General features: G+C 45.4%; 1 protein-coding gene across 1 annotated transcript in view; it reads left to right on the top strand.

Annotated features, from left to right (window-relative positions):
- Window positions 1-13,791, top strand: part of LOC115207185 (SLIT-ROBO Rho GTPase-activating protein 2-like) — a 179,904-nt gene that overhangs the window by 129,173 nt on the left and 36,940 nt on the right. Inside the window, exons 6-9 of the mRNA XM_029774166.1 lie at window positions 1,761-1,976; window positions 4,147-4,275; window positions 5,971-6,192; window positions 12,793-12,894. Coding sequence (XP_029630026.1) covers window positions 1,761-1,976; window positions 4,147-4,275; window positions 5,971-6,192; window positions 12,793-12,894 — 669 coding nt within the window. The remainder of the gene's footprint in view (window positions 1-1,760; window positions 1,977-4,146; window positions 4,276-5,970; window positions 6,193-12,792; window positions 12,895-13,791) is intronic.

Raw genomic sequence — 13,791 nt, forward strand, 5'->3', positions numbered from 1 at the left:
TCTTGGTTGAAAACAGCAGAGGTGTATTTAGAGGGCAAGTTGGTTAGGATGATATCTATGAGGGTGCCCGTGTTTACGGCTTTGTGGTGGTACCTGGTAGGTTCATTGATCCTTTGTGTGAGATTGAGGGCATCAAGCTTAGATTGTCGAGAAAGAAGTAGCCTATTCCAAACAGACTGTCATACCAGGGCTACATTAAAAAAAAGTTAAAAAGCAATGAGTCTGATGCAACAGATCAGAACATTTATTTTAAAATGTTAATAAACTCTTATTTCTTCCCATTGTAAGCGTAGCGATGTGTACAAGGCAGGAGGCTACCTGAGAATGTTCCTTCCATAACGCAGTTACTGCTGCTCTTTAATTACTTCTTACTTTTATTTCTTATTCTTTTATTATTCTTTTGACAAATAAAATTTGATTTGGATTAGCAGGTAAAGACCATTGTCAAAAGGGCACCAGACATGCAGCAGTGTCATGCGACAGAGATGGAAATAACCATTAGAAAGTTGAAGAGGGGAGATATAATATGGAACAACTAGTATGGGCTACTAATATGAGTAGGATTGGTCTGATATGGTCTGATTTTGTCTAGGCTACTTTGAAGCAAGGTAAGACTTGCCTCATAATATGTATTAAAACGTTCAGGGTTTCAAACAATTAAGTATATGTTTTCAAAATGCATACTGCCTCCAGCTCATTACAAAGTGGTGTGTGACGTGCTGATGAAGCCTTCCTGATGAAGACTGTTTGAGATGCTTTAGCAGCAGCTGTCACACTGTCTGACAGATTTTACACTCAAAGATTCTGTATCTGTATTCTGTACGCGTGTGAAAAATAAGGTCAATGTCAAAGGTGTTCAATCCACAGACTCATGTACGTAACAAATATACTGTACAAACGCGGCAATTTAATTCCACTAAATTATGAACGATAAGCATGACCTGTTAAATATATTTCCATCGATTGGTATTTCCATCAATGAATAGACTAAAAATAATTATTTCGCTATGTGATTTTTTCTTCTTCTCCGGGACAATTGGCCAGCGGCAATTTTATTAATCGTCTTTTTAAAATGATCTGCCTAAATACGGCTATTACCGCACATGCATGTGTGTGTGGAATTCCCTGTCAGCCAGTGGTATGCCAGCGCACCAGGCCTCTCATTCCTAACAATCCACTGTCCAGCGGTGTGACAGTGTATGACACACACCCTTGAGAAGCACGGCTGGACAGTGTATAACACACACCCTTGAGAAGCACGGCTGGACAGTGTATGACACACACCCTTGAGAAGCACGGCTGGACAGTGTATGACACACACCCTTGAGAAGCACGGCTGGACAGTGTATGACACACCCACGGCTGGACATGTATGACACACACCCTTGAGAAGCACGGCTGGACAGTGTATGACACACACACCCTTGAGAAGCACGGCTGGACAGTGTATGACACACACACCCTTGAGAAGCACGGCTGGACAGTGTATGACACACACACCCTTGAGAAGCACGGCTGGACAGTGTATGACACACACACCCTTGAGAAGCACGGCTGGACAGTGTATGACACACACACCCTTGAGAAGCACGGCTGGACAGTGTATGACACACACATCCTTGAGAAGCACGGCTGGACAGTGTATGACACACACACCCTTGAGAAGCACGACTGGACAGTGTATGACACACACACAGACACAAACACAACCCTCTCTCTCGCTCTCTCTCTCTCACTGCTCCTCCTGTCCCCCTGTGTAGGTGATGAAGACATACCACATGTACAACACAGACAGTATCAACTCTGAGAACAAACTGAAGGATGCAGAGAAACAGGAGGAGAAGCAGATGGGGCGCTCTGGTCGCCAGGACGACAGACAGACTCCCAGGTCACCTGACACACTGGCCAGCATCAAGACGGAGGAGAAACATGTCCGACGCTCCTCAGTCAAGAAGATAGAGAAGATGAAGGAGAAGGTAAAGCGTGTGTGTGTGTGTGTGTGTGTGTGTGTGTGTACAGGGACAAGAATATGAGAGCATCCCTGTCTGAGGAATGAGACCCTGAGACCTGTACTAACAGGTTGACTGATGATGCAGGTCACACAGCACAGTCCATTATAGTGTGTGTGCACATACAGTTGAAGTTGGATGTTTACATACACCTTAGCCAAATACATTTAAACTCAGTTTTTCACAATTCCTGACATTTAATCCTAGTAAAAATTCCCTGTCTTAGGTCAGTTAGGATCACCACTTTATTTTAAGAATGTGAAATGTCAGAATAATAGTAGAGAGATTGATTTATTTCAGCTTTTATTTCTTTCATCACATTCCCAGTGGGTCAGAAGTTTACATACACTCAATTAGTATTTGGTAGCATTACCTTTACATTTTTTAACTTGGGTCAAACGTTTCGGGTAGCCTTCCACAAGCTTCCAACAATAAGTTGGGTGAATTTTGGCCCATTCCTCCTGACAGAGCTGGTGTAACTGAGTCAGGTTTGTAGGCCTCCTTGCTCGCACACGCTTTTTCAGTTCTGCCACAAATTTTCTATAGGATTGAGGTCAGGGCTTTGTGATGGCCACTCCAATACCTTGACTTTGTTGTCCTTAAGCCATTTTGCCACGACTTTGGAAGTATGCTTGGGGTCATTGTCCATTTGGAAGACACATTTGCGACCAAGCTTTAACTTCCTGACTGATGTCTTGAGATGTTGCTTCAATATATCCCCATAATTTTCCTCCCTCATGATGCCACCTATTTTGTGAAGTGCACCAGTCCTGCAGCAAAGCACCCCCACAACATGATGCTGCCACCCCCGTGCTTCACGGTTGGGATGGTGTTCTGCGGCTTGCAAGCATCCCCCTTTTTCCTCCAAACATAACGATGGTCATTATGGCCAAACAGTTTCATCAGACCGGAGGACATTTCTCCAAAAATTACGATCTTTGTCTCCATGTGCAGTTGCAAACCGTAGTCTGGCTTTTTTATGGTGGTTTTGGAGCAGTGGCTTCTTTCTTGCTGAGCGGCCTTTCAGGTTATGGACTTGTTTTACTGTGGATATAGATACTTTTGTACCTGTTTCCTCCAGCATCTTCACAAGGTCATTTGCTGTTGTTCTGGGATTGATTTGCACTTTTCGCACCAAAGTACGTTCATCTCATCTCTTCCTTCCTGCGCGGTATGACGGCTGCGTGGGACAATGGTGTTTATACTTGCGTACTATTGTTTGTAGAGATGAACGTGGTACCTTCAGGTGTTTGGAAATTGCTCCCAAGGATGAACCAGACTGGTGGAGGTCTCCAATGTTTTTTCTGAGGTCTTGGCTGATTTCTTTTGATTTTCCCATGATGTCAAGCAAAGAGGCAATGAGTTTGAAGGTAGGCCTTGAAATACATCCACAGGTACACTTCCAATTGACTCAAATGATGTCAATTAGCCTATCAGAAGCTTCTAAAGCCATGACATCATTTTCTGGAATTTTCCAAGCTGTTTAAAGACACAGTCAACTTAGTGTATGTAAACTTCTGACCCACTGGAATTATGATACAGTGAATCATAAGTTAAATAATCTGTCTGTAAACAATTGTTGGTAAAATTACTTGTGTCATGCACAAAGTAGATGTCCTAACCAACTTACCAAAACTATAGATTGTTAACAAGACATTTGTGGAGTGGTTGAAAAACAAGTTTTAATGACTCCAGCCTAAGTGTATGTAAACTTCCAACTTCAACTGTACCTGCATGTGTATGCCTGCATGTGTGTGTTGTTCATGAATGATGTATGAGGTTGTAACTGGCTTAAAGCTCTAGCCATGTTCTACTACAGTGGGGGCTCTGTCAGAGAGACAAGACCCTACCACTGGCCTTACTATTATCTACCAGTATAGATCATGTTCTCTCTCAATCCTGTTATCTCTCTTTCTCACTCTCACTCCCCCTCTCTCTCTTCCTCTCTCTCTTTCTTTCTCTTCCTCCTCTCACTCCCTCTCTCTTTCTCCCTCTATCTCCTCTCTATCTCCTCTCTTTCTCCCTCTCTCCTCTCACTCTCCCTCTCTCGTTCTCTCTCTCTGTCTCTCTCTCGTTCTCCCCCTCTCTCTCTCTTGTTCTCTTTCACCCTCCCTCTCTCTCTCTGTGTCCCTCTCAGAGGCAGGCTAAGTACACAGAGAACAAGCTGAAAGCAATCAAGGCGAGGAATGAGTACCTGCTGGCTCTGGAGGCTACGAACAGCTGTGTCTTCAAATACTACATCCACGACCTGTCTGATATCATCAACGTGAGTACACACACACACACAACCTGTTGGACATGGTAAAAATAAATACATACTCCAGCAGTCTTTCTGGGGGCCAGAGAACAACTGATTATGTAGTCCAACATCCATCTCACCCCACCACCTCTCCCTGCAGCACGTAGACCTGTCAGCCTTAACTCAACTTAACAAGGCCTACTACAAGCAGAGCAGGGCTCTCCCCTCATCCCCATCATCCTTACTCCCCCTCATCCCTTCTTTCACACTGTCAGGACTCTCCCTCTCTACACCCTCCTCCCTCATCCTTCTCTTCCTCCCCCTCTCCCCTGACCCTTAACAAGGACCACTGACAGACTCTCCCTCTCTACACCCTCCTCCCTCATCCTTCTCTTCCTCCCTCTCTCCCCTGACCCTTAACAAGGACCACTGTCAGACTCTCCCTCTCTACACCCTCCTCCCTCATCCTTCTCTTCCTCCCTCTCTCCCCTGACCCTTAACAAGGATCACTGACAGACTCTCCCTCTCTACACCCTCCTCCCTCATCCTTCTCTTCCTCCCTCTCTCCCCTGACCCTTAACAAGGATCACTGACAGACTCTCCCTCTCTACACCCTCCTCCCTCATCCTTCTCTTCCTCCCTCTCTCCCCTGACCCTTAACAAGGACCACTGTCAGACTCTCCCTCTCTACACCCTCCTCCCTCATCCTTCTCTTCCTCCCTCTCTCCCCTGACCCTTAACAAGGATCACTGACAGACTCTCCCTCTCTACACCCTCCTCCCTCATCCTTCTCTTCCTCCCTCTCTCCCCTGACCCTTAACAAGGATCACTGACAGACTCTCCCTCTCTACACCCTCCTCCCTCATCCTTCTCTTCCTCCCTCTCTCCCCTGACCCTTAACAAGGATCACTGACAGGACTCTCCCTCGTCTTCTGTTTCCTCCTCCTCTCCCCTCTGGTCTCATTACTGTAGTCTGCCCTCTACTATAGACTGAAAGACTGTGGGTTAGCCTTTGGCTATATGAACAGGAATGATAATTGATTGAAGTACTTCTAATGCTCCTTCACTCATTCTGTCTGAAGGGTTAGCATGTAGCATACCTTCACTCATTCTGTCTGAAGGGTTAGCATGTAGCATACCTTCACTCATTCTGTCTGAAGGGTTAGCATGTAGCATACCTTCACTCATTCTGTCTGAAGGGTTAGCATGTAGCATACCTTCACTCATTCTGTCTGAAGGGTTAGCATGTAGCATACCTTCACTCATTATGTCTGAAGGGTTAGCATGTAGCATACCTTCACTCTCATTAATGATGGTGTAGCATGTACTGTAGTCTGTACTGTAGCATGTACTGTAGTATGTACTGTAGCATGTACTTTAGCATGTATTGTAGTATGTACTGTAGTATGTACTGTAGCATGTACTGTAGCATGTACTGTAGCATGTACTGTAGTATGTACTGTAGTATGTACTGTAGCATGTACTGTAGCATGGAGTGTAGTATGTACTGTAGTATGTACTGTACCATGTACTGTGCATGTACTGTAGTATATACTGTAGCATGTACTGTAGTATGACGTCCATGGGAATATGGGAATATCTCATTGCCTAAGACGTATTGCGTTGATTTTAACCATGCCTTTGTAAGCATCTCTTTGAATTAAACAATCCACTCTCTGTCTCTCTTTCTCTCCCCTCTTCCCCCCTCCCTCCCTCTGTCAGTGCTGTGACCTGGGCTACCATGCCAGTCTCCACCGTGCGCTGCGGACCTACCTGTCAGCCGAGATGAACGTGGAGGCGTCTAAACACAGTGGGCTGGAGGGCCTGGAGGGGGCAGCAGAGAGCCTGGAGCCCAACGGGGACAAGCAGAGACTGATGGAGACCTACAACAACGTCTTCTGTCCCCCCATGCGCTTCGACTTCCAGTCACACATGGGAGACACGGTACGGGGGGTTAGTAAGTGTGTGTGTGTGTGTGTGTGTGTGTGTGTGTGTGTGTGTGTGTGTGTGTGTGTGTGTGTGTGTGTGTGTGTGTGTGTGTGTGTGTGTGTCTGTGAGCTTAAACCAATTGTGTGTCTATCTATCTCTTACTCTCGCCCTCTTTCTATCCCTCTATCTCTCTCTCTCTGTCCATCTCTATCCCTCTATCTCTCTCTCTCTCTCTCTCTGTCCATCTCTATCCCTCTATCTATTTCTATCTCTCTCTGTCCCTCTATCTCTCTCTCTCTGTCCATCTCTATCCCTCTATCTCTCTCTCTCTCTCTCTCTCTGTCCATCTCTCTCTCTCCCTCCCTCCCTCCCTCTCAAATCAAATCAAATGTATTGGTCACATACACATGGTTAGCAGATGTTAATGTGAGTGTAGCGAAATGCTTGTGCATCTAGTTCCGACCATGCAGTAAAATCTAACAAGTAATATAACCTAACAATTTCACAACAACTACCTTATACACACAAGTGTAAAGGAAAGAATATGAATATGTATATAAAAATATATAAATGAGTGATGGCCAAACGGAATAGGCAAGATGCAGTGGATGGTAAGAGTACAGTATATACATATGAGATGAGCAATGCAGGGTATGAACACATTATATGAAGTGACATTGTTTACAGTGGCTAGTGATACATTACATCAAGATGGCAGGATGCAGTAGATGTTATAGAGTACAGTATATACATATGAGATGAGTAATGTAGGGTATGAAAACATTATAGGAAGTCAAATCAAATCAAATTTATTTTTATAGCCCTTCTTACATCAGCTGATATCTCAAAGTGCTGTACAGAAACCCAGCCTAAAACCCCAAACAGCAAGCAATGCAGGTGTAGAAGCACGGTGGCTAGGAAAAACTCCCTAGAAAGGCCAGAACCTAGGAAGAAACCTAGTGACATTGTTTTAAGTGGCTAGTGATACATTACATCAAGATGCAGTAAATGGTATAGCGTACAGTATATCACGGACAAATGGTCCCGTGTGGCTCAGTTGGTAGAGCATGGTGTTTGCAACGCCAGGGTTGTGGGTTCGATTCCCACGGGGGGCAGTACGGGAAAAAATATATATAATGTATGAAATGTATGCATTCACTACTGTAAGTCGCTCTGGATAAGAGCGTCTGCTAAATGACTAAAATGTAAAGAATGTAGATGTAATATACATAAGAGATGAGTAATGTAGGGTATGTAAACATTATATAATATAAAGTGTCTAGTGATAAATTGAATACATCAATTTTACCGTTATTAAAGTGGGTGGAGTTGAGTCAGTATGTTGGCAGCAGCCACTCAATGTTAGTGATGGCTGTTTAACAGTCTGATGGCCTTGAGATAGAAGCTGTTTTTCAGTCTCTCGGTCCCAGCTTTGATGCACCTGTACTGACCTCACCTTCTGGATGATAGCGGTGTGAACAGGCAGTGGCTTGGGTGGTGTCCTTGATGATCTTTTTGGCCTTCCTGTGACATCGGGTGGTGTAGGTGTCCTGGAGGGCAGGTAGTTTGCCCCCGGTGATGGGTTGTGCAGACCGCACCACCCTCTGGAGAGCCTTCCGGTTATGGGCGGAGCAGCTGCCGTACCAGGCGGTGATACAGCCCGACAGGATGCTCTCAATTGTGCATCTGTAAAAGTTTGTGAGTGTTTTTGGTGACAAGCCGAATTTCTTAAGCCTCCTGAGGTTGAAGAGGCGCTGCTTGTTGACATTGAGTGTGAGGTTATTTTCCTGACACCACACTCTGAGGACCCTCACCTCCTCCCTGTAGGCCGTCTCATCATTGTTGGTAATCAAGCCTACCACTGTAGTGTCGTCTGCAAACTTGATGATTGAGTTGGAGGCGTGCATGGCCACGCAGTCGTGGGTGAACAGGGAGTACAGGAGAGGGCTGAGAACGCACCCTTGTGGGGACCCAGTGTTGAGGATCAGCGGGGTGGAGATGTTGTTACCTACCCTCACCACCTGGGGGCGGCCTGTCAGGAAGTCCAGGACACAGTTGCACAGGGTGGGGTCGAGACCCAGGGTCTCGAGCTTAATGACAAGTTTGGAGGGTACTGTGGTGTTAAATGCTGAGCTGTAATCGATGAACAGCTTTCTTACATAGGTATTCCTCTTGTCCAGATGGGATACGGCAGTGTGCAGTGTGATTGCGATTGCGTCGTCTGTGGACCTATTGGGGCGGTAAGCAAATTGGAGTGGGTCTAGGGTGTCAGGTAGGGTGGAGGTGATATGATCCTTGACTAGTCTTTCAAAGCACTTCATGATGACGGAAGTGAGTGCTACGGGGCGGTAGTCGTTTAGCTCAGTTACCTTAGCTTTCTTGGGAACAGGAACAATGGTGGCCCTCTTGAAGCATGTGGGAACAGCAGACTGGGATAGGGATTGATTGAATATGTCTGTAAACACACCAGCCAGCTGGTCTGCGCATGCTCTGAGGACGCGGCCGGGGATGCCATCTGGGCCTGCAGCCTTGCGAGGGTTAACACGTTTAAATGTTTTACTCATGGGCTCTCCTTCACTGTTGGCTGCAGTGAAGGAGAGCCCGCAGGTTTTGGTGGCGGGCCGTGTTAGTAGCACTATATTGTCCTCAAAGCGAGCAAAAAAAGTTGTTCAGTCTGTCTGGGAGCAAGGCATCGTGATCCGCGACGGGGCTCGTTTTTCTTTTGTAATCCGTGATTGACTGTAGACTCTGCCACATACCTCTCGTGTCTGAGCCGTTGAATTGCGACTCCACTTTGTCTCCATACTGACGCTTAGCTTGTTTGATTGCCTTGCGGAGGGAATAGCTACACTGTTTGTATTCGGTCATGTTTCCGGTCACCTTGCCCTGATTAAAAGCAGTGGTTCGCGCGTTCAGTTTTGCGCGAATGCTGCCATCAATCCACGGTTTCTGGTTGGGGAATGTTTTAATAAACACTGTGGGTACAACATCACCGATGCACTTGTTAATGAACTCACACACTGAATCAGCGTATTCGTCAATGTTGTTGTTCGACGCTATGCGGAACATATCCCAGTCCACGTGATCGAAGCAATCTTGAAGCGTGGAATCCGATTGGTCGGACCAGCGTTGAACAGACCTGAGGACGGGAGCTTCCTGTTTTAGTTTCTGTCTATAGGCTGGGAGCAACAAAATGGAGTCGTGGTCAGCTTTTCCAAAGGGAGGGTGGGGGAGGGCCTTATATGCGTCGCGGAAGCTAGAATAACTATCTATCTATCTATCTATCTCTATATATATATATATATATATATATATCTATATATCTCTCTCAATTAAATTCAGTTCAAGGGGCTTTATTGGCATGGGAAACATATGTTAACATTGCCAAAGCAAGTGAAGTAGATAATAAACAAAAGTGAAATAAACAGTAAAAATGAACAGGAAACATTACACTCCCAGAAGTTCCAAAATAATAAAGACATTACAAATGTCATGTTATGTCTATATACAGTGTTATAACCATGTACAAATGGTTAAAGTACAAAAGGGAAAATAAATATGGGTTGTATTTTCAGTGGTGTCTGTTCTTCACTGGTTGGCCTTTTCTTGTGCCAACAGGTCACACATCTTGCTGCTGTGATTGCATACTGTGGTATTTCACCCCGTAGATATGAGAGTTGATCAAAATCGGGTTTGTTTTTGAATTCTTTGTGGATCTGTGTATTCTGAGGAAATATGTGTCTCTAATATGGTCTTACATTGGGCAGGAGGTTAGGAAGTGCAGCTCAGTTTCCACCTCATTTTGTGGGCAGTGTGCACATAGCCTGTCTTCTCTTGAGAGCCAGGTCTGCCTATGGCAGCCTTTCTCAATAGCAAGACTATGCTCACTGAGTCTGTACATAGTCAAAGCTTTCCTTAAGTTTGGGTCAGTCACAGTGGTCAGGTATTCTGCCACTGTGTTCTCTCTGTTTAGGGCCAAATAGCATTCTAGTTTGCTCTGTTTTTTTGTTAATTCTTTCCAATGTGTCAAGTAATTCTATTTTTGTTTTCTCATGATTTGGTTGGGTCTAATTGTGTTGCTGTCCTGGGGGTCTGTGGGGTGTGTTTGTGTTTGTGAACAGAGCCCCAGGACCAGCTCGCTTAGGGGACTCTTCTCCAGGTTCATCTCTCTGTAGGCGATGGCTTTGTTATGGAAGGTTTGGGAATCGCTTCCTTTTAGGTGGTTGTAGAATTTAACGGCTCTTTTCTGGATTTTGATAATTAGCGGGTCTCGGCCTAATTTTGCTCTGCATGCATTATTTGGTATTTTACATTGTACACTGAGGATATTTTTGCAGAATTCTGCATGCAGAGTCTCAATTGGGTGTTTGTCCCATTTTGTGAATTATTGGTTGGTGAGCGGACCCCAGACCTCACAACCATGAAGGGCAACTGATTCAAGTATTTTTAGCCAGATCTTAAATGGTATGTTGAATTTTCAATTTCAATTCAAGGGGCTTTATTGGCATGGGAAACATGGGAGGTGGCATGGGAGGTGGCATGGAGTCCAGGAAGGTGTCATGAGGTGCTGGTGGGCTTGACGATGGTGATAGGTGTGTGGGATAATCAGCAGCCTGATGACCTAGAGGCCGGAGAGGGAGTGTACGTGACAGTTCCAAAAGAATAAAGACATTTCAAATGTCATATTATGTATATATGCCGTGTTTTAACGATGTGCAAATGGTTAAATGGGGGTTGTATTTACAATGGTGTTTGTTGTTCTCTCTCTGTCCATCTCTCTCTCTCTCTCTAGATGGGGGTAGTATGTGGATCTCAGCTGTAAACATATTGTCTGTGTCTCTCTCTCTAGATGGGGTAGTATGTGGATCTCAGCTGTAAACATATTGTCTGTGTCTCTCTCTCTAGATGGGGGTAGTATGTGGATCTCAGCTGTAAACATATTGTCTCTATCTCTCTCTAGATGGGGGTAGTATGTGGATCTCAGCTGTAAACATATTGTCTGTATCTCTCTCTCTAGATGGGGGTAGTATGTGGATCTCAGCTGTAAACATATTGTCTGTGTCTCTCTCTCTAGATGGGGGTAGTATGTGGATCTCAGCTGTAAACATATTGTCTGTGTCTCTCTCTAGATGGGGGTAGTATGTGGATCTCAGCTGTAAACATATTGTCTGTGTCTCTCTCTCTAGATGGGGGTAGTATGTGGATCTCAGCTGTAAACATATTGTCTGTGTCTCTCTCTCTAGATGGGGGGTAGAATGTGGATCTCAGCTGTAAACATATTGTCTGTGTCTCTCTCTCTCTAGATGGGGGTAGTATGTGGATCTCAGCTGTAAACATATTGTCTGTGTCTCTCTCTCTCTAGATGGGGGTAGTATGTGGATCTCAGCTGTAAACATATTGTCTGTGTCTCTCTCTCTAGATGGGGGTAGTATGTGGATCTCAGCTGTAAACATATTGTCTGTATCTCTCTCTAGATGGGGGTAGTATGTGGATCTCAGCTGTAAACATATTGTCTGTGTCTCTCTCTCTAGATGGGGGTAGTATGTGGATCTCAGCTGTAAACATATTGTCTGTGTCTCTCTCTCTAGATGGGGGTAGTATGTGGATCTCAGCTGTAAACATATAGTCTGTGTCTCTCTCTCTAGATGGGGGTAGTATGTGGATCTCAGCTGTAAACATATTGTCTGTGTCTCTCTCTCTCTAGATGGGGGTAGTATGTGGATCTCAGCTGTAAACATATTGTCTGTGTCTCTCTCTCTAGATGGGGGTAGTATGTGGATCTCAGCTGTAAACATATTGTCTGTGTCTCTCTCTCTAGATGGGGGTAGTATGTGGATCTCAGCTGTAAATATATTGTCTGTGCCTCTCTCTCTAGATGGGGGTAGTATGTGGATCTCAGCTGTAAACATATTGTCTGTGTCTCTCTCTCTAGATGGGGGTAGTATGTGGATCTCAGCTGTAAACATATTGTCTGTGTCTCTCTCTCTAGATGGGGGTAGTATGTGGATCTCAGCTGTAAACATATGGTCTGTGTCTCTCTCTCTCTAGATGGGGGTAGTATGTGGATCTCAGCTGTAAACATATTGTCTGTGTCTCTCTCTCTAGATGGGGGTAGTATGTGGATCTCAGCTGTAAACATATTGTCTGTGTCTCTCTCTCTAGATGGGGGTAGTATGTGGATCTCAGCTGTAAACATATTGTCTGTATCTCTCTCTAGATGGGGGTAGTATGTGGATCTCAGCTGTAAACATATTGTCTGTGTCTCTCTCTCTAGATGGGGGTAGTATGTGGATCTCAGCTGTAAACATATTGTCTGTGTCTCTCTCTCTAGATGGGGGTAGTATGTGGATCTCAGCTGTAAACATATTGTCTGTGTCTCTCTCTCTAGATGGGGGTAGTATGTGGATCTCAGCTGTAAACATATTGTCTGTGTCTCTCTCTCTAGATGTGGGGTAGTATGTGGATCTCAGCTGTAAACATATTGTCTGTGTCTCTCTCTCTAGATGGGGGTAGTATGTGGATCTCAGCTGTAAACATATTGTCTGTGTCTCTCTCTCTAGATGGGGGTAGTATGTGGATCTCAGCTGTAAACATATTGTCTGTGTCTCTCTCTAGATGGGGGTAGTATGTGCCCAGCAGCCGTTAGAAGGGGAGTTACTCCAGAGGTGTCAACAGCTGCAGTCCCGTCTCTCCACCCTCAAGATTGAGAATGAGGAGGTGAGACCTGTACTCCTCTCACCTCATCACTCCAACATTTTATCCCCTCACCCCCCATCATCACTCCAACATTTAATCCCCTCACCCCCCATCTCTCACATCACTCCAACATTTAACCCCCTCACCACCCATCTCTCACCTCATCACTCCAACATTCAACCCCCTCACCCTCACTGCATCATTCCAACATTTAACCCCTCATCCCCATCTCTCACCTCATCACTCCAACATTTAACCCCCTCACCCCCATCTCTCACGTCCTCACTCCAACATTTAACCCCCTCACCCTCCATCTCTCATCTCATCACTCCAAAATCTAACTGCCTCACCCCCCATCTCTCACCTCATCACTCCAACATTTAATCCCCTCACCCTCCATCTCTCATCTCATCACTCCAAAATCTAACTGCCTCACCCCCCATCTCTCACCTCATCACTCCATCATTTAACCCCCTCACCCCCCATTTCTCACCTCATCACTCCAACATTTAACCCCCTCACCCCCCATTTCTCACCTCATCACTCCAACATTTAATCCCCCCACCCCCCATCTCTCACCTCATCACTCCATCATTTAACCCCCTCACCCCCAATCTCTCACCTCATCACTCCATCATTTAACCCCCTCACCCCCATCTCTCACCTCATCACTCCAACATTTAACCCCCTCACCCCCCATTTCTCACCTCATCACTCCAACATTTAACCCCCTCACCCCCCTGACAGTTATTAGTTATCTATGTCTGCCCACTCACACATATTACACCCACAATTGATTTCACCCACTGCTGTTGACAGAGTTTGACACCATCATTCTATCTCTCTCTCGCTCTCTCTCTCAACCCCCTCTCCTCTCTCTCTCCCGCTCAACCCCCTCTCTCCTCCTCTCCCTCCCCC

The sequence above is a fragment of the Salmo trutta genome, chromosome 14 (genome assembly GCF_901001165.1).
Source record: "Salmo trutta chromosome 14, fSalTru1.1, whole genome shotgun sequence".
Taxonomy (NCBI): Eukaryota; Metazoa; Chordata; class Actinopteri; order Salmoniformes; family Salmonidae; genus Salmo; species Salmo trutta.